The 21,510-nt window shown below is 43.0% G+C and overlaps 1 protein-coding gene across 3 annotated transcripts in view; it reads right to left on the reverse strand.

Annotated features, from left to right (window-relative positions):
• Positions 1 to 20,379, reverse strand: part of C2H18orf21 (chromosome 2 C18orf21 homolog) — a 46,019-nt gene extending 25,640 nt beyond the window's left edge. For 2 of the 3 annotated variants that reach the window (XM_033930619.1, XM_033930618.1), the window contains exons 1-2: positions 20,204 to 20,379; positions 16,318 to 16,340 (exon numbers count right to left, since the gene is read on the reverse strand). In XM_033930619.1, the coding sequence (XP_033786510.1) occupies positions 16,318 to 16,340; positions 20,204 to 20,301 (121 nt within the window). In that variant the 5' untranslated portion in view covers positions 20,302 to 20,379. Of the gene's footprint in view, positions 1 to 10,819; positions 11,485 to 16,317; positions 16,341 to 20,203 lie in introns of those variants that run through there. The other variant, XR_004538080.1, reaches the window with a different exon arrangement.
• Between the last annotated feature and the right edge of the window lie 1,131 nt (positions 20,380 to 21,510).

The raw sequence follows: 21,510 nt of genomic DNA on the forward strand, positions 1-21,510 counted from the left end.
CCATTTGTCTGCCCATTCCTCCAATTGACTCAAGTCGCTCTAGAGTTCCTCACTGTCCTTCTGCGATTTGATTGCCTGGCATAGCTTTGTCTCATCTGCGAACTTGATGATCTCACTGGATGTTCCATCCTCTAGGTCATTGATGAAAATATTAAATAAGATGGGCCCTAGTACCGAGCCCTGGGGCACACCACTAGTCACATTCTCCCAGTCTGAGAACTTCCCATTTATGCCCACTCTCTACCTTCTGTTCTCCAGCCATTTGCCTATCCATATTAGTATATCTTCTTCTATTCCATGGCCTTGCAGTTTCCTGAGAAGTCTTACATGTGGAACCTTGTCGAACGCTTTCTGAAAATCCAAATATATAATATCCACTGGTTCTCCATTATTAATTTGTCTGTTCACTGTCTCAAAAAATTGAAGTAGGTTTGTCAAACATGACTTTCCTTTCCTGAATCCATGTTAGCTGGCTCTCATCAGGTCTTGTGTGTCTTAAGTGTCTGATTATGCTATCCTTGATCAGCGCCTCAACCATCTTCCCAGGGACTGACGTGAGACTCACAGGTCTATAGTTACACTAAGCCCTTGGCAATACGCTTGTGCCAAAAAAAGAAAGAATATAAAACATAGAACTCTGGAAGGGTGCCAATGTTGAGAAGTACCCAAGAAAGGAAAAGCCTCCAAAAGGAAGCATAAGCCACAGGTGAAGACATCTGTATTGCCTGGAGAAGAAAAGAAATAATCTGCTTCACATAACTCTTGCACGCCAGCCATGACTTTTCAAAAGCTAGGTCGTAATATCAAAGTAGGACGAATATCCATGTTGATTGGACCCTAGGTGAGTAAATCCGGAGATACCAGGAATCTCAACAATTCAGCTGTCGAAAGACTCATCAGATCCACATAGCAAGGATGGCACAGCCAATCTGGAGATTCTCTAATTACTGTGCCCTGAAAGCAAGCTTGAGATGGCAAATCCATCCAATCATCAGCCAGGGGAAAACACTTAAAGAGAGAAACCAAAGGCGAGAAAGAAGCAACGCTGCTACCCCCTCTGACTGCCACTCCCTGCGTCTGCTGAAGAAGCTAGGAAGCTTCGAATTTCGAGACGAGGCCATGAGGTCTAATTCTAGGAGATCTCACCTTTATATAAAGAGCTGGAACGCCTGAGCAAATAGTTCCAAATTTCCAGAATGTAGAAGATTTTACTACTACTACTACTATTTATTATTTCTAAAGTGCTGAAAGGCACTGTACATTTCAACATACAATAGACAGTCCATGCTCAGATTTTGTGGTGAGAAAGTCTATCTAAACCCTTTTCCTGTCCTGTAAAATGATGCGCTGACAGAAGAGGAAGATGAGATTCCACCCATTGAAGTAGAACCATTACTTTACTCGCCGACTGAGTGCATCACGTATTTTCCTGGCTGTAGAAAAATACCACCGTCATAACACTGTCCTAAAAGATCTTTATCGTCATTCCAGAAGAATGGTCTGAAACTCCTGAAATGGTAGCCTGACCATGCTTCAGTCCAGAAGAATGAACGAGTACTGACTCTTTGCGCTGAAGATTGAAGGCACTGAGCCCCCCAACCCGACAGCCTGGGATGTTTGGCGACTTTGAGCCAGTGCAACAAAGACCGAGGCATGCCTTTGAAACAAATTAATCTCGCTGAGCCACCAAATGATATTGAGCGATGCTTGAGGAGCCTACTAGGTACTACAATTGGAGCCTTGAGATACCGGGAACCACTGGAACAAAAGCGACTGCTGTAGCGTTCTTGTGTGAAAGCAAGCCGAAGTTCCCAGTGGAGTCATCACCATAGATCCTAGAACCTGTACAGAATCCCATACTCTTGTTCTTGGTGACTGAAGAACATGGTTTGAAAAGCATTCTTTATAGAGATGCATTCAATACATAAATAGATAATGATAATAAACACAATATTTATCCTTTAGGAATCAAATATGCAGAACCTCAAAGGAATCAAATATGTAGAACATCAACATAGAAATTAAAAGAGTTCTTTTAATCTTACATTTCTTTCTTTTCTATCAAAACATCTTTTTTTTTTTTTCTTTCTCTCTTTCTTTCCTTCATCACTTTTCTCACCTAACCTACCCTTATGTATAAACCTTAATTGCTAAAAAAATTTTATTTTTATTTATTTTTATTTTTTTTAAATTGTAATTCCATTTTTTCTTTACCCACTTGTTTCAGTTTGTATTAATAATACATAATGATTAGTTTGTATAATTTTGTCTTATTTGTATTTGTATTTGTCACCCCAGTTTTTTTATTGTACATTTCAATTATGTAATACGCATTGAAATATTTGATATTGCGTAAAATCAAAATTTAATAAACTTGAAACTTGAAGAAGGCAAACCTGAGACTGTAACCTGGTCGCCCCAGTCTCTGGGAAGAAACACATTCCTCTCCTACGTGAACAACATCCCCTGATATTCCAATAATTAGTACAGGAGAAAAGAGCTCTTTGGAAATTTGAAGATTCACATCCAAAGAATTGAAAAGAAGTTCAAATAAAAGAAATCACCCGTTTGTGTCTGACAAATTGACCTGACTGGAAGACATCCGAATCAAGCAGTCGTCTAAGAAAGAAAGTATCTGAATCTCCTGTTTGCGCCAAAACGCCACTACTGCCCTCATTTTCAAAAATGTTCATGGAGCCATGGCTAGGCCAAATGGCATCTGCCAAAACTGATAACGCTGCTCGATGAGAGCCAAGCAAAGATAGTGCAAATTCGGTGTCCATAGGGAAATTGTAAATATTCTCACAGTTTTTCTCCTGAAATGTCTAACTCTGAGAAACTAATTTACCAGAATGAGATCCAGCCCTCGTCTGACCAATTCTCCCATCTTAGGCACTATGAAGTAAATGGAATAACTTCCCTTAGTTCCGGAAGAACTAAAACTACTGTCCCGAGTACCAGGAACACTTAAAAGGGGTCTCGCACTAACGTAACCTTTGGAAGCTCAATACATGGTAACTCCAAGAAAGAATCTGAAATGGGAGGATTTAAAGTTGCAAGCATCCTGAAAAATGCCCAAAGCCCCCTGACCTGATATCATAGTGTCTCCCCCCTCATGAGAAAACATAAAGAGTTACCAGACGACTTGAAGACCCCTTCAGAATGAAGAGCAGACAGTTGGGGGAACGGCTGGACTAAAGCTGTAAATTCTGGAAGAAGAAAGGAACTTTCCCACAAAAAAAATTCAGCTTTGCAATGTAAGATAGAATATGTCAGAATTCTGAAAACAGTACTAACTCCATGCAATGTTAGCCAAAAACTTACTGCCTTTAAAGTGAAGATGTACTAGACGGTAGAAGCTGCACTGACCGCCCCATGGGAAATAATCTGCACCCTAATTGTTATAAGGAGCCACACAGCTTTTCCTGCCAGTTTGAGGGACTGCCTAGCAGTTGCCATGAAAAGATGGCGACCTGAGAAATCTATGTGAGAAGCTTTGAAACTTGCAATCCCTGTGTATTACTATTTAAAAAGGCTTCACTTAAGACCTTCAGTCACTTTCCGCACTGGACAGAATGCCAGGAAATCAAAATAGTATACAAATTAAATTTTATTACATATATACAATATTTCTAGCCATAATCATTGATTAAGTACAGAGTTTGAATCAATACATTACCGGTTATCATCACTCCATCGGAGGGACCACGAGTAGGAGGCTTATTCAGATTGTCATCACATAGCTCATCAGCAATGGAAAAAAAATGTCCCTGCTTACCTTTCTTGGCAAGCACTTTTTATATTGTACTTTTTCCCTACCCCCTTTAGCCAGATTGGAGGTACAAACGCGTGCTTATCTCATGTTGAGAATGTAATCTCCAATCAGTATGTCTTGAAAACATCTGGCTTAGCTCGTGGGGTAGCTCGTGGGTTGTATACCCAGCCCCTCTTTATGGATTGGATACTTTTTTCCCCTACCCCCTTTGTACAAACGCGTGCTTATCTCATGTGGTGAGAGTGTGTTTCTGTTAAGCACCTATCATCAGGTGCTGAAAACTCCTGGCTCTGCTCGTGTGCTTACAGTGACAATAGGCAGTTTATCAGTAGGTGCTGAAAAATTTCTGGCCTGGCTGTGACAGCTTTCATGGATCCTAGGCAGTGTCATTCAATATTAATAATTCTTTCATAACATCCGTTTCACACTCGTATCACATTCGGTCCTTATTGAGTGATACTGCCATAGGATACCATCGTGGGTCGTGTTGATTTACAGCATAGTCCATAAACCACGTAACAATTCCACAAGGACAAAACAAGTAAAGGGTGAATTAGCCAATTCAAAGTGGTAGTAGCTGATGGTGCATAGTAGAGAATGACACGGTGACGGTTTACCCGCGGCCACCGCATTTAAGCCGCGGGTCACCGCCGAAAACGGGGAAGAAAACTAGCAGTCGCTGCGGTGACGGGGACAAGGCCATTCACCGACCGCGGAAACGGTGAACAGGTTTGTCCCCGCGGGCCAATGTACCCCCTTCTAGGAACCGCTATTTCACCGTGCTCCTCATTTGTCATTTCAACCCTTCCTGCCAATCGCAGCAGAAGGGTACCCAACCCCTCCTGCCGGTCCTCCCAATGGCCTCCCCTAAGATCGCCGGCAGGAGGGTACCCAACCCCTCCTGCTGGACCCCCCCCCCCAACGAACCCTCCCACCCCGGAACCCCCTTAGTCTTACTTTTCAAGTTGGACCGGACAGCTCCTCGCTCGTCTGGCCAGCAGGCCTGCCTCCGTCCAAATGAGGCGGGCCCGCCCCTCCCCTCCCCTGCCTAACCCACAGGATCCTAGGGCCTGATTGGCCCAAGCACCTAAGGCCCCTCCTATAGCGGGAGTGGCTTTAGGTGCCTAGACCAATCAGGCCCTAGGATCCTGTGGGTTGGGCAGGGTAGGGGCGGGCCCGCCTCATTTGGACGGAGGCAGGCCTGCTGGCCAGACGAGCGAGGAGCTGTCCGGTCCAACTTGAAAAGTAAGACTAAGGGGGTTCCGGGGTGGGAGGGTTCGTTGGGGGGGGGGTCCAGCAGGAGGGGTTGGGTACCCTCCTGCCGGCGATCTTAGGGGAGGCCATTGGGAGGACCGGCAGGAGGGGTTGGGTACCCTTCTGCTGCGATTGTCGGGAGGGCCGTTGGGGGGGTCTACAGGAGGGGTTGGGTGCCCTCCTGCCGTGATCGCTGGGGGGAGGGGAGACTTGCAGCCGTAGCCGCGGTCACTATGCTAATCACGGCAGCATTTAAAGTACATGTCGTGTTTGTTTTTGCATTGCTAGCCCCAGGGGTGGTGGAAGATTAGTGATTGAAAAACTGTATGAAAAATAACTATTTTAAATTTAGTGATCAAAATGTGTCAGTTTTGAGAATTTTTATTAATTAATTTTTTCTCTGCGTGTTTTGTTTTTGTATAGTTATTAACTAATAATTAACTAAGTTTTAAAGTTTTAAAGAATGTTTCCTTTATACGTAAATAAAGAAAAGTGAATGGGATTGCAGTGGCGGTGACGGGGCGGTGAATGGGGTGGCAGTGGCGGTGACGGGGCGGTGAAGAGGATGGTGAGACGGGGACGGGGCGGTGACGGGGTTGGTGAGACGGGGACGGGGCGGTGACGGGGATGGTGAGACGGGGACGGGGCGGTGACGGGGACCAATTTTTTCACCGTGTCATTCTCTAGTGCATAGCCCAGAAACACATCCCACCAGTGATGCGAAGTTGCATCCGCAATTGTGGATCCAATATGAATAATTTGATCTGCTACAATGGTAGTACTAATCTGGTGCTCTAATATACTTTTGTTCAAATTCCTTATGGACTGATTTATCCTACGGGATCCTTGTATTATTGCCTTTAACTTTTCCAACTTCAAATCCCAATTTGGAACGGAAAAATTGTTTTCCCAGAGTACATTTGTTTTAAGTCCTAAATCAGGAGTTAAAACATAAGTTTGATTCTGCCAAAGAAGTGTTGACATATTGTGTAAGCATCCTACAAACGGTACTATCATTTTTGGTATTATTGGCTCATTAGTCACCACACATATTACACGTGGTGCTATTTCAATCATATATTGATAAGTTACCGGTAATATGGTCCATTCACACACATTTACAGTATTTTGTAATAAACATGGTTCATATACTATTGATTGTAATTTGCAAATACGCCCTTGCAATGTGGAGTCACAAAATGTTAAATCATGAGTTTGATTATTCATATCAATCATTTGTCCGTTGAATTTAGGTGCCCAGAAAAATTGTTTCTGAGGTTCCCCTAGTATGAGGGGTAACACTACATATTTACACATAATAATTTTTTTTGTAACATTATACATTTTAAACATTCCTATGCAGTGAGTATCATTACATTGTACTTCTGGTGCTTGAAATTGTATCCAAAAGGTTTTTGGTATAGTTTTATTAAACACGGTCCTCCATATCTGCTCATTTCCAGTCATTAATTTAGATTGAAAAATTCCTTTTTGTTGTTGTTGCTGCATGGTTTGTAACGTACATAGAGTCCAATTAATTATGTTGGAAACCTTCTGATCAATTATATATTCAATATCTGCTGTGGCATTTGCTAGGTTAAGTAATTGATTATCAATCCCTGTTTGTAATAATGCAGATTGCCATATGGTAGGCATCCATTTTGCAGCTATAGTCAAAGCATCATTAATATTACTTCCCGCCTTATGTAATCTATTGGCCAATGTTTCAATATCAAATGTGTTTAAAGTACCTGTGATGGTACCATATCCCCCCATTAATGTATCATACCATGCTCTCCTTCCTCGGTATGAACACTGAGAAGAGGGAGGAAATGATATTTCAAACATCACATTAATTTTTTGTGCGTGTAGACCTACCATTTCACATGTGGATGGTAATCTCTTTATTTGTCCCGGATCTATCTTGGCCGTATCATTTTTTATGAATACCACAAATTCTACCCACATTGATCGGTTATAAATTTCTGTGGCATTAGTACATACTACATAAGACCTATTCACAGTAATATTCATTTGGGTTCCACTATATGTAGTACAATTGTTTGTAACAAAATACCTCTGAGTCGAACTGTTCCATGTCATAAATTCTTCTGTTTGACAACACATGACTAGCACTTCTGCAGTTATATTCAAGGTAGTGTTTAGTCCCTCATATAATACGTATTGGGCGATTGGTCTAGTGTGTTCATTGCTTTTAATTTCTGTAATCCATGTATGGTCTTTTATTGTCACATTTGCAATGACACATCTGGAGTTAGCGCTGCAAGTGAAGTTATCTTGCTTCCGATCCATTGAAGAATGCTTCCATCTCCATGACGTAACGACCCCTTCTTTAATTGTAATACGTCGCCCGGGGGCAGCGCCTCTTACCCCATACCATATTCCAAGGATTCCAAGGCACACGCATATCTGCAAATTTCAGAAAACATTATTACTCTCTCAAATAACATTTCTCCTGAGGGACATATTCCCATTTTTCCACTCCCGGTTTCATTACAAGGAGAGCCTTATCTTTCCCGATTGCAATCACCTCCGCTGGTTCCGGAGGTCCTTTAGGATTGCTAATCCAGATTTTGGCTCCTACGTTTACGATATTTGTAGCTCCAAATTACTCCCTTCCCCTCTTACAGTCAACTGAGAAGGAGGGGTTATTTCCCTAATTGGCACGATATAGATTGGTATCAATAACAATTGAACTACTCGTTCCCCCTTCGCAATTATTACATCATTTTCTCCTAAATTTTTCAATATGACTTTAACCTCCCCTTGATAATCAGCATCAATTACTCCCCCTAAAATGATAATTCCTTAAGGGCATACCATAATACTGAATAATCATGTCCAAAGTCCTTAGAGTGCTCCATTGTGACGCAGAAGCACAAGGGAATGCTAGTAATAATCTACAGCAGTACACATATATTTACATTTACGACTTTCGGGTAACGGTCCTATGAAACCCATTTGCCAAATTTGGGCTGGCAAATCGCCCCGTGCCCCATTACCTTATGTGGTACTTCCCGTTCTTGATATGTTGACACACCGGACATTTTCCGATCACATGTTAGATCACATCTATTGTCAAAGGAATCCCTCGTTCCTGAGCCCACCTGTAAGTAGCTTTTTCTCCAAGATGTCCACTTTTCTGATGTGCCCAAATGGCTGTACCTTCCAACCATTCTTCCACCTTAGGAATTTCATTAGTAGTTGTTACAGAAATGGTAGCTGCGGCATCTGCTTGGGAATTAAACAATCGTTCCATTGAATCAACAGGCATATGTGCATCTACATGAAATACTGACACTATTGTCTCCTGTACAATTTTTTCTATGTCTTGCCACAATTCTTTATCCCACAGTTCCTTACCATGAATTAACCAATTATGGGACTTCCACCCCATTAACCATGTAGCAAGACCATTAGCGACCGACCAGGAGTCAGTAAAAAGATATTCCACTCCCCATTTCACTGGGGATTCATGAGCATATACTGGCTTTATGATTTCCAGCTCTTCGTTAGGAATATTAGCTATTTTTTCGTGCAAAGTAGCTACCCCATGCTCACCTATTTTAGCTCTTTGAGAAATGTACCATTTCCATTTAATAATACTTTGTTCCTGAGCATATCCTACTCTATTTGACTTGGGATCAGACATTACCCATTGCATAATTGGAATTTGTGGCCGCAATAGTAATCTGTTCGGTCTCAGCCAACGCCCAATAACATGCTAAAAATTGTTTTTTGAAGGGAATATATACATGTAATTCCACTTCCCCCTCTCTCATGGGCCACAAATCTACAGTGGTCTGTATGGCTTGTTTAGCATTTTCAAAAGCAACCTGCTGTTCTTCTTCCCACATAAACTCATATTTTTTACTAGTTACCTTGTATATTCTTTGGAGTGGGAAAATCTAATATTTTTCGTTTTGCTTTCTCTGTGATTTCCCTAATATCCTCTATTCCACTGAATTCCTAAAAATTTTACCGACGTTGCCGGTCCTTGTATTTTTGTTGGATTTATTTCCCATCCCTTCTTTTTCATATGGTCAATTAATAAATCTAACTGCCCTTGCACCTCTTCCTTCGTTGTTCCCTGTATCAATATGTCGTCAACATAATGAGAAGTTTGTATAGAGGTGAATTTCTGAAATTTATCTAAATGTTCCGCTACTATTTGAGGACAAATGGTAGGACTATGTAACCATCTCTGTGGTAACCTAGTAAAAGTAGATTGGGCACGTTCAAACAAACCTGAAACCTACTTACAGGAATATACATTAACATTTTATAACATTTCCAATATTCTTTTATCGTTCTTAAAAACTTATTTCGGACTGCTGAAAAGTCCGCGGCCAGCTTTCAGACAGTGACTAGTCAGCCTGCTTGTTACGCTTTCAGACAGTGACTAGTCAGCCTGCTTGTTACTACAACCAAAGGCACATCCTTCCTTAACACGTCTCACAAAGCTTTCTTCCACATTCTTGTACGGTTCGTTCTACAGACTATCTCCCTGCTTTTAACCATCTCTTAAAGAAACAAGGAAAAGAAAAAAAATTCAGGCTACATCAGACAAATAGCTTCTAAATTACCTCCATTGTTCTTAACAGCATAGATCTACCCTACAGAAACTCTTTCAAACTTAAATAAACTTTCTTTGTTTCCTGAACAGCAAAACAACTTTCAATTAACTTCAAGTAGCTTATATCGGCTAATCGGAACTCCAAATAGCATAAGGCTTGGTAAAGTTTTATCCATAAACCCTTTGGTTCCTTGCTTACATTATTAATTTCATTACAAATTGTTAATATTTAAGCATATTTTAAATATCGATCCCTGTTTTTGCAACATTCGTAGAATTGCAGACAGACCCCATGCTGTCTCTTTCCCCCTCCCCTCTGCCTAGTATTCACGTGTTAGCATTGAAGGAGGAAAAAGGTGGGGGTGAAAATCCCTCCCTTTGCAGTTTACTCTTTCAAACAAAGGAACTTTCACGTGTTAGCATTGAAGGAGGGAAAAGGTGGGGGTGAAAATCCCTCCCTTTGCAGTTTACTCTTTCAAACAAAGGAACTTTCACGTGTTAGCATTGAAGGAGGAAAAAGGTGGGGGTGAAAATCCCTCCCTTTGCAGTTTACTCTTTCAAACAAAGGAACTTTTACTCCAACATCCTATTTACTCGACCGCGCCTTTTCCGTGCCTTTTCTTATATTTTATGGCAGCAATATGAACTGCAGATTCCTCAGCTATCTTTTGATAGTGATCTAACTTATCTCTTCAAAGTTTACCACTATATTCCAGCATAAGACAACGCCTCTCTATTTCCACCTGCGCCCGTTCTGCTTTAATTTGTTCCTGAACTGCTGTTTGCATAACCGAATGTGCACTATTCGGTATGCAGAAGTTAATACCCGGCTCCTTTGAGCCAAAGCAACGACATCACCCGATTTATCGGGGCATTTTTTTTTTTTCTAAACGACATCACCCGATTTATCGGGGCATTTTTCTAAACTTGTACAAGATCAATTGGTTCTGCACTTCCCAGAACCTTTTCCCATGACTCTGCTAATCCATGATTATTGGCTAGTTCTTGTGCTATTAAATTATACGGTGCCTCGGTCCAGCCGGGCACCTCTGTAGGTTCTTTTGAGGATTTCTCTCTCTTCCTGAACATTCCTGTATCACAAGAGCGCTCAGGTTTTCTTTAGAGAAATCCTGCCGACTACGCCAATTAATGTATTACTATTTAAAAAGGCTTCACTTAAGACCTTCAGTCACTTTCCGCACTGGACAGAATGCCAGGAAATCAAAATAGTATACAAATTAAATTTTATTACATATATACAATATTTCTAGCCATAATCATTGATTAAGTACAGAGTTTGAATCAATACATTACCGGTTATCATCACTCCATCGGAGGGACCACGAGTAGGAGGCTTATTCAGATTGTCATCACATAGCTCATCAGCAATGGAAAAAAAATGTCCCTGCTTACCTTTCTTGGCAAGCACTTTTTATATTGTACTTTTTCCCTACCCCCTTTAGCCAGATTGGAGGTACAAACGCGTGCTTATCTCATGTTGAGAATGTAATCTCCAATCAGTATGTCTAGAAAACATCTGGCTTAGCTCGTGGGGTAGCTCGTGGGTTGTATACCCAGCCCCTCTTTATGGATTGGATACTTTTTTCCCCTACCCCCTTTGTACAAACGCGTGCTTATCTCATGTGGTGAGAGTGTGTTTCTGTTAAGCACCTATCATCAGGTGCTGAAAACTCCTGGCTCTGCTCGTGTGCTTACAGTGACAATAGGCAGTTTATCAGTAGGTGCTGAAAAATTTCTGGCCTGGCTGTGACAGCTTTCATGGATCCTAGGCAGTGTCATTCAATATTAATAATTCTTTCATAACATCCGTTTCACACTCGTATCACACCCTGGCACCCTAGAAATAGAAAAGACACAGTTTCAGGAATCAATTCTACCAGACACACACAGTGCTTTAGTGCTACTAGACACACACAGCGCTGCACAGAGGCCCAAAGAAGAAAACCGCTAAACTTCCATAGGCTCACGCTTCAGGGACACCGAGAGAGACAAGAAGATACCCATATGAAACACAGGGTACTCTCATGCCGCTGACATCACTGTGCAGCAATTTGCCTTCTGCCAACCATAATGGCAAAAAAACAAGATTGGGCGGCTGAGCACAGGGCAGAATCTCTTTCTTAAGCACCGTGAGGCATAACAGTACAGTCACAATTAAGTCTTTTCAAGCAGAGAGAGTGAGGAAACACACACACAAGGTATATCACTGCAACAGTGGCAAAAGCAGTTGAAACATTCCTGACACTTAGAACCCCGAAAACAAGGAAGCCGCGGGATAGTGACCTAAGTCAGCTGCAAAATAAACTCTGTGAATGCTGCGGTGCTTCCACTAGCGCCGGAAACTCAAGCGCGTGCCTGTTTAATGGCGAAATGAGCTGTCTCTATCAAAAATGCATTAAAAACCTACCCAGAGCCAACCATTAAAATATTTTTCACACTGCCATGGTATAAAATACTTAAAATGAACATTGGAGAGAAATAAATGAAAGCTGCTTCGTTCTCAACTTAGGAAAATAAGCGCATGCCTCTTGTGCTCAGTCAGGAACCGGCTATGTGAAGAACACACACGGAGCTGTCCAAATATTTACCTCCACTCGGCCACGGGAACTGCCAAGCAGAGTCTGCCTCGGGGAGAAATCCCACTACCGCTGTGGCGCTGCTACCAAAGCATGAAAACAAGGACGCGCCTACAACACGCGGGAAAGCACTAGTTCTGTCAACAGAGCTCTATCCATACACCCGAAGCCCTTTACTGAATAAACTTCATACAAATGTAAATTTACTTGTCAGTCACTAAACCATTTCCACAACTCTACAAAATATAGCGTTTGATAAAAAACATATTCCTTCTGTAGACACACACCGAGTCCGCAGCTCCACCACAATCAGAAACCAGAAAAGAAGTTCAAATAAAACATATATTCGCAACTTGTTGATAGTGTCGGGAGATGCCGTTTGCTCAGCACTATGAGGGCAGAATTGTTTAATAGACACTGTGGTCTTTTTTTTTTAATTAAGGGAAAGAAGAAAAATATATAGAGACCCAGTCAGACCTATCACTGGAGAGAGGGTGAGGCAGGGACCTGGGGGGCCCAGGTGTAACCCCTAAAGCTGGCACCATTCAGCCAGACACCCCTGTCTCACTGAAGAGAAACCTCAACAGGAGAAATAGAATGGCAGTCTCACTGAAGAGAAACAGGAGAAAATAATTTTTCAGTCACAGCCAGAATCCAGGAGCTAGTTGAATAGCGACTATCACCTGCTGGGAGATAGAGCATACTGAAGATGCAGAAGGCGTGCCAGCCAATAGGACCACCTGTTAATCAGTTTCTCTATCTCCACCTGCTGGTAGATGTGTGCTATCCCATTGGTCTCTAGATTCATCTGCTGCTGTTGTTAAGGAAGAAACCATTACTCCCCAAAGAAATCAGGTAGGAAACCTCTGCACTGAGGCTTCTGATAATTCTTCTGAAGGTGATAACTATGATATTGAAATGCCAGAAGAACTGTTAGTAAATGACATTGAAATGGAGCCTGAGGAATTATGCATGTTTGAAGAAATGGACACCTACTGAAGTTAGTGAAGTTTGTGGGAGTAAGAGGACTGTTTCTCTGGTTTAGCTGAAGAATTATTCATGATCTTTTAATTTAAGCTTTTGCTGCTATTTTGCAGATATGTTTTTAGAATTGTTTGCTTTATTATGTTCTTTTATAATTTATGAATGTAATTCATGTAAACTGTTTAGTTTTAAACAGTATAGAAATTTTTAAAATAAAATAAATAAAAATAATGTGGTGTTGCCTCACAAATTAAGGGAGCAGAAGAGTTAAGTTACTGCTTCTGATTTAAGGAATCACAGTGGAACTGTGGGCAACCTGATCCAGGCAGGTTGCAGGATTCTGAATTTGAGATTGAAAAGTTATTTTTGTTTGGAAGCTGGCAGAGCACAACCTGAGGAAGGCACCTTTTGGGCAGGGGATCTGAAATACCCAGATCTAATAAGGGTGGAAGAATACCATGTCCAGGGTGGAAGTTAGATTCACCTTGGGAATTGCTTCAGAGGCAAACTATTGAAGTCTGCCAGATTGCTGAAAAACCTGAAAACAGAATAGGCACGGTGAACCAACAGGTTTATTGGTCACCAAGAAGTGGTTTTCTTTGGGTTTTTTTTTTTGTTTTTTTTGCAAGTTGATAAGTATTGAGGGGTTTTGTGGAGTACCACCTCAAGTATGGCATTGGAATATAAAGTAGTAAATGAAGAATTCACATTTAACCATTTTTGCCTTAGCATTTATTTCATCTGCATACCCCTCTACCCTCCATACCTTGCCTTACTGCTCAGCCGAGGTTTGGGTGACCCAGGTCAGGTCTCTGGGCTAAGCCAGTCCAGGCCTTACCCGGTCACAATGTGCACTAGTGTGTAAATCTGTGTTAGTATTTTGTACATCTACTATAATAAAACCCTAAGCGCGCATGCGCACTGTTACCTGCGTGTTCCGTTTTCCATGAGCTGTAGGTCTCTGGCAGGTAGGAGTGCGCATTCGCGCTTAGGGTTCTGTTTTCCGTGCTGTTGTTCAGTCTGGCCTGCTCCCTGCTTGCCTTTCCGTAGTGTATTTTTAAGTTGAAAGACGCAGCGGTGGGTCCTCTCACGCGCTCTGCACCATGGAGCAATATAGGGGCATTATAACATTCTTAGTCTTGTTAACCATCCCTTTTTTAATAATTCCTAGCATCCTATTTGCTTTTTTGGCTGCCGCCATACATTGGGTGGAAGATTTCATCGTATTGTCTGCGATGATACCCAGATCCTTTTCTTGGGCATTAATCCCCAATGTGGACCCTAACATCCGGTAACTGTGCTTTGGGTTATTCTTCCCAATGTGCATGACACTTTGCATTTGTGCACATTAAATTTCATCTGCCACTTGGACGCCCAGTCTTCCAGTTTCCTAAGGTCTGCCTGCAATTTTTCACAATCCGCATGAATACAATAATCATTTTATAAATCGTATGGAAGGGGCCTTAAACAACTGGGCCAATCAGAGCATCAGGCCCCTCCCCGGATGCATCGGGAAGGGCCCTAAGACTCCGATTGGCCTGGGTGACTAAGGTCCTTCCTATGGGCATCTCTCCTACTGCGCAGGGAGGAGGGGGGGGGGGCGTTGGGGATTTTAGTGCAGGAGAAAGTTAGCATCTCTCCTGCTGTAGGGGAGGTCGCAGCCGGGATTTTAGGGAAGGGGTGTTGTGATGCATTGGAGAGCATGGGCATCTCTCCCGCTGCATCACAACACAGGGCTTTCTAGCAGTCTCTGACACTGACCAGCACCCCTGGACCAGTCGCTTTTTTTGTCGTCAAAAGCCAAAGCCACTTTTTGAAAATGGCTCTGCCTTTTTTAAGAATCCACCGGAGGGCTCATTTCAATGTTGAAGAGCCCATTTGCATATCGTTGTCAGAGGCTGCTAGAAACCTTGCTGGGAGGCTGCTAGAAACCTTTCTAAAGACGGACATAATCCCTTCTGATAATCTGCCGCTAAACTGTGTACAGGTTAAACCACCGGAAAACAGTTTAGCAACAGCATTAAAGTTTTGAGAATCTTGCTCTCTGCCTCCAAAAGAACTGCAATGCTAGGCCTGCGGTAATCTTTTTTTACGATATAAAAATAGTGGACATCATACTCATTTAAGATGGGTAAAATTCATAAATTAAAAATTTTTAACAGTAAGGCTCTGATTCTGCATAGGAAGCTGGTGTGTGATTGACACGTGATTGGCGGCTGCCAATACTGGCATTTTTTTTGGCCAAAAAATCTTGGTTTATATTCGCATATATTTGGTACTTAACAGAAGCCTTTGGTTTGTAAGGTTTCTCCTCTTAGCAGAAACTAGTGGTGTGCCACTAAAATTATTTATATTTATATATTTATTTTTATTTTTTAAACGAGCTCTCTCTTCGGCATAGCCACCCCTGCAATTTGGTGGCGTGAATGCCAGGCCCCATCAGCCAAATAAATGGACTGCCACCACTCCCCACTGCTTCTATCTGGTTCTGAGTAGCATGCCGGGATTTCTCCCAAAATTTTGGGAGTCCATTGTTACAGTAACAACATGGGAACTAATTTAAAAACTGGTTCTCTTTGAAAATAAACCACCACAATGACTCTCGCAAGCCGGCTCCAGCACACCACTGGCAGAAACCATCAAAAACCCAAACAGACAACAACCTCTTTAACTGTTCTATAAAGACCTGTGTGAAGGCAAAGGAGGGAAATTTTCATTCAAGCCATTTTGTCAAGGTAAATATCTTTGAAATTTGTCCTAAAATATGCAAACACACCCTTTTTTTATTAAGGGGTGGGGGGGGGGTTACTAAGCAAAACTGTGTTTATATAGACCAGGATAAACTTATGAATGCTATTTATCAAAAAGGTAAATATCTAGATTACAGATTTTCATTTACAACTCAAATTCCATGACTGTCACAAAATGATGTGCATTCTATATCATCCTTCAGTTGCTTTTCTTAATTTCAAGAACAGACTGATAGGTAAGCTAAAAATTTTCCAGTATACCCGTTTTGTTTCATGATCCAAGGAAACATTCACTTGACTGTCACAATATCAATATTGCAGTTTTTTAAAATTGTGTTTTTAAAAAAAACTTTTACTTACTTTGAAAGCTGCTGCGGGTGTAACTGAGAAAAAGGAAAAAAAAAAGGAAATCATAAGTCACAGCTAAAAACATAAAAAACAAGCCCCCTTAAGTATACAACACTTGCAGTTCTATTGAGGATTCTTCCTTTGCTATAAACCCATCTAACACCTAAAACCTAAACACAGGAAAACAGAAACAAAAGCACCCATTGGTCAAGATGAAGATGGTTTGCTTTACCGACAGGGAAATACAGTTGAGAGGCTGATTGTCTTCATGTACCAATCTGTCATTTTATTATACCATAATGTTTGTCATTATTGACCTTGACTATGAAATTTGTTCAGCAAATTATCAAATTAAATAAATAGCAGCCAGGCTACTTTATCCATGGCTTCTCTGGGAAGAACTGTAGCCAATATAGGGCTAGATTCACAAAGCTTACCGATCATGTACTGATCGGTTTGCGACCCCTTTGCGACCCCGACCTGATTCACTAACCTCGTGGCCAATCAGATTCTGATCCGCGAATGCAAATGAAGGGAAATGAGGGGAAACGGCATGCAACGCAGGAAGGGTGTGATTCACTAAACTTTTTCAGGAATACTGACTGGGCTGGCCAATTAAAAAAGAAGCGAGTTAAAACCACAGACTCGAAGTATTAAAAAAGGAATAAAAACCAAAAACAACGCGCAGCTCTAAGCATGCGCAGACCATCTACAGACAAAGAAGATGGTCTATGCATGCTTCAGGATCACTCACTAGCGATCTGTTTGGTCAGTGGGATGCGTTCCTCCGAACGCCCCCACTTGCATGCTGACTCTTGGTGAATTTGTCGGCCTGCTGCCGATCGGAACAGATCGGGCAGGTTAGTGAATCTAGCCCATACTGTTTTCTACTGTGTTAACCCACTTTAAAGATAATAAAAAGAACTAAAATAATTAACAAGATATCACCTTTTTTATTGGACTAGTATATTAAGCTAGTCTAGTAAACAAGATAGCATCTTATTTTCCTTTGTTCCTATTAAGAGTAAAATGCACCATATTGTGATATGGATAAAGTGTGAGTTGCAGATATTCTTACTGATTGAACAAACCCTGCACAAATCCCAAATAAACATTTGTTAGATTAATCTAACAACCAACAATACCCAAGCACAGTACCGGGTAAAGCTTTGGATTCTTGCCCAGAAATAACTAAGAAGAAAAAAAAAAAAAATTTAAATTGAATCAGGTTGGGCAGACTGGATGGACCATTCGGGTCTTTATCTGCCGTCATCTACTATGTTACTATGTTACCTAGCAATAGCTAAGACTTTTTGCTTTTTTCTGCAATGCTGTTTCAACTGCTTGCAAGAAGGCCTCATGCTGCACTGAGTCTGTGGTGATGCCAACTGAATTTGTAAAGTCAGTTATCAGTTTAACTCCTCGCTTGTATGTCATTAACCACCTTCACTGTGCTGACAAAGGGCAGGATTCACTAAACCTCCAAACCGTGCATGATCCGTTTCCTATTGCATGCCGGCCGACTGATTCAGTAAAGGCCTGCATGCAAATGGAGACGATCGTTAGCACGCCCCCTACATGCCCTCTACCCACGGCCAGAGCGAACCCCGCTCATGCGCACACCCTGACAGTAGTGACAGGAGAAGCAGCCTCCTGTCACTGCTGTCAGGGCTCAGCCCAGCCCAGATCTCTCTTGCCTGCTCCCGGACTCTCCTGCTCCAATGACTCCCGTGACGACTCTGAGGCCTTAGGCCCCACTCAATTGTATCATGTGATGCACGGGGAGGAGCCTAAGGCCCTAATTGGCTCAGGCTCCCACCTTGGGAGGGGCCTGGAGCGCCTGAGCCAATCAGGGACTTCCTTAGGGCTGAGCCTAAGAAAGTTCCTGATTGGTCAAAGCAATAGCCAATCAGGGACTTCCTAAGGCTCAGCCCTAACGAAGTCACTGATTGGCTCAGGTGCCCCTGGCCCCTCCCAAGATAGGAGCCTGAGCCAATCAGGGCCTTAGGCCCCGCCCCATGCATCACATGATGAGCTGGGGCGGGGCCTAAGGCTTCAGAGTTGTCCAGGAAGTCATTGGAGCAGGAGGGGTTGAGCATCCCTCCTGCTCCGTTAAAGGTATAGGGTGGGGGGTAGAAAGGGGGCTTGGAATGGGTAGGGGGTGGTGGGGTGGCAGGAGAGAGTTGGCATCCCTCCTGCAGTTTGTTTATTGGTTGGTTCGTTGGTGGGTGGGTGGGTGGGCCCAGCCTGACTAGATTTTGCAACAGGGAGGGAGGTGGGATGGGCCCGGCCAGACCAGGAAGGTAATATGGCAGGAGGGAGTTGGCAACCCTCCTGCCTTTTGTGGGGCATCAACGCAGGGAGGGGGGCATTGCGACTTAAAAAAAAAAATTTCTTTTTTTTTTAACTTTTTTGTCAGGCAGGGAGCCCGTGGTTTTAACCCGTTTTAATCAGCGGGTTAAAACCACAGGCTCCCAGTGCGGGAAGGGCAAGAGATATTCGTGGTGAGAGCGGGGTGGCAGGAGAGTTTCAGGGCGAGAGCGGGAGAGTCAGGGCAGGCAGATTTGGGGCATAGCTTTGGGGCAGCAGAGAGCAGGCTGCAGGGCAATTTTTTTGTGAGGTTCGAGGCACTTGTTGGGGAGGGAGTTTAATTTTTTTTTTTTTTTTTTAAATCGGGCAGATATTTTGTGTGTGTAACACACGCAAAATAACAGCCCTATTAAAAAAAGATTTTTAAAAAGCCAGCAGAAGCCCCGACAGCAGTGACAGGAGGCTGCTTCCTCTGTCACTACTGTCAGGATGTGCGCATGAGTCGGGATCGCTCTGGCCGTGGGTAGGTAGCATGCTAACGATGATCATCCCCATTTGCATGCAGGCCTTTACTGAATTAGTCGGCCGGCATGCAAACGGAAACAGATCGTGCATGGTTTGGAGGTTTAGTGAATCCTGGCCTTTGAAAGAAAGGGACAGGCAGCAAGCAATTTGCATGTTGAGAGTGAAAGTGCAGGAATTTCACATCTAGACAAGAGCAGGCCAGGTTAGTGAAGGAAATGAAGGAAAGAGACAGGCAGCATATGCAGATTATGCAAAAGAGAAACACAACAAAGAGACACAAAGTTCTCAGCCCAGTCTCTATCCAGGCCTATCTATACAAGTAGTCCAGCAAGTACGAAATGAAAAACATGGAAACTCGCTGACTAAGAAGTGTGTAGCCCTGATAAAAGACTGTCCCAAATGAAGTTAGTCCAGCTGAGAACTTTTCAGAACCCCCTGTACATTGGGGTGTTTGGGGCTGCTTTTTCAAGGTAATTGAGCAGGATTATAAAAATATCTGGCAACACTGGTTCCTGTAAAAAGATTGGTTAATGCGTAGTTACTACCACAACTTAAAAGGGTTTAGGAACGTATTCAGACATCCTGCAGTAAGATCCCAACTGGCCCACCCTATCCATGCACAATCTGGGGCAGAGACTGGGAATTCCACTGTTAAGCAGTTAGACATGTCTACTCTACATTGCTGAAAGAGCCCTTACCACCTACTAAGTAGGTGTTGGTAGCTCCTGTGGTTGGGTTTTTGTTTTGTTTTGGTTTTTCTTTTCTTTTAATGACTGCAGCTAATAGCAACATTAACGCAGTGCCAGTAATTGAAAAAAAAAATAGAATATCTGCAATTTTCAGGACAAGTTAAAAAGAGCCGTAGCACACGGAAAAACCCTGTTAAGTGCGCACTAAGGACAACTTGTACCACAGTTTGGTTAAAAAAAGACCCCAAAGTTAACACGTACCCAGGACGCGCACTCGGCACAACGCCGGTAAAACCGATCGTCTACAAATACAGTAGTGGCGTTTTCTACACTCAGGACTCGCGCACACGCAAGAAACACAACACAGGACTTACAGCAAGTAGCGGCACTCGGGCGCACAGCGCTCCCTCAGCTCCAGGGCCGCGCGCGCCAGAAAGTCTCGCTCCAGCTGGCGTTTATTGATCTCTGCCATACCGTCCAACTGTACTCCGTCACTCTACCAGAGCCTCTTGCGCGCACGTGCATCAACAAACACAGCGGCAGATCTCTACTTCCGCTTCCGGTGTCAGGCTACGGCGCAACTCGCTTGAGATAAAGCGTGGAGCTTCTCCGCCCCTTTTTGGTGAAATATTATCTTTGAAACAGTGTGGGTTGTTTTTTTTATATATGACAGGAAAGTACCTGAAGGTGAAGCACCAGTGAAAGAAAAGCATGCACAGGGCTAGATCTCATGTAGGTTTTGGTTACTCCTTCTAACCACATAGTCATTTGTGTAGTTTCTTTTATTAAGAGCGCATATACGGGTTATCCAAGAGTAAAAGCGTAGCCTGGGGAGTGACGAAATGGAGAATGCAATTTTGTCTGGCAGTGTATAAACTTGGGATATAAATTAAAAGCTGTAAAGAAAGTGGTTTTTACTCTCGCTGACCTCACAGAAGTGGCATAGTGAGGGGGGCGGTCTGCCACGGGCGCAGCCTTCCTTGGGGCGCTAGCACTAGAGAATGACACGGTGACAAAATTCACCGTTCCCGTCCCCGCGGATAACCGCGTGAAACCATATTCATGTCATTCTTTAAGGAGAGAGGAAAGAATCAGAGTATGAATGGCCACAACCACTGACCCGCAAGCTTTGCTTTGAAGAATGCTGGTGTAGAAGGACCGAGGTTGAAATAGACACTAGAAAATGACATGGGATTATTTCCCGCGGCTATCCGCGGGGACGGGAACGGTGATGAATTTTGTCACCGTGTCATTCTCTAGCTAGCACCCATCCTCCCCTTCCCACTCCTCCCTCTGTTCTTCCCTTACCTTTTTAACTTGCTGCCATATCAAAGTTCTTCGCTGCTCACACCAAAGTTAAAAAGGTACGGGGAAGGAGCGCACGCATACGCGGCAGGGGGTGAGACATGGAAGAGGGGCGCCGGTCACCCTTTCTACTCCACTGCCTCACAGAACCCGCTCATTCCTTGCATCTTCATCTTACTCCTCCAACAGGATCCATGTGGTCTGTGAGGTGTTAAAACCAGAATCCTTGCGGTCCCCAGTGGTGTAGTAAGAAGTGGTGGACCGCCCTGCAGTGGCTACGTAGCATATGTAACACCCAGGGCCCATCATCTTTTGACATTCCCCCAGCCATCTGTACGAAAAACATGATTTTTAGTAACAAGCCACATGTCACACA

The sequence above is a fragment of the Geotrypetes seraphini genome, chromosome 2 (assembly GCF_902459505.1).
Source record: "Geotrypetes seraphini chromosome 2, aGeoSer1.1, whole genome shotgun sequence".
In the NCBI taxonomy this organism is placed as follows: Eukaryota; Metazoa; Chordata; class Amphibia; order Gymnophiona; family Dermophiidae; genus Geotrypetes; species Geotrypetes seraphini.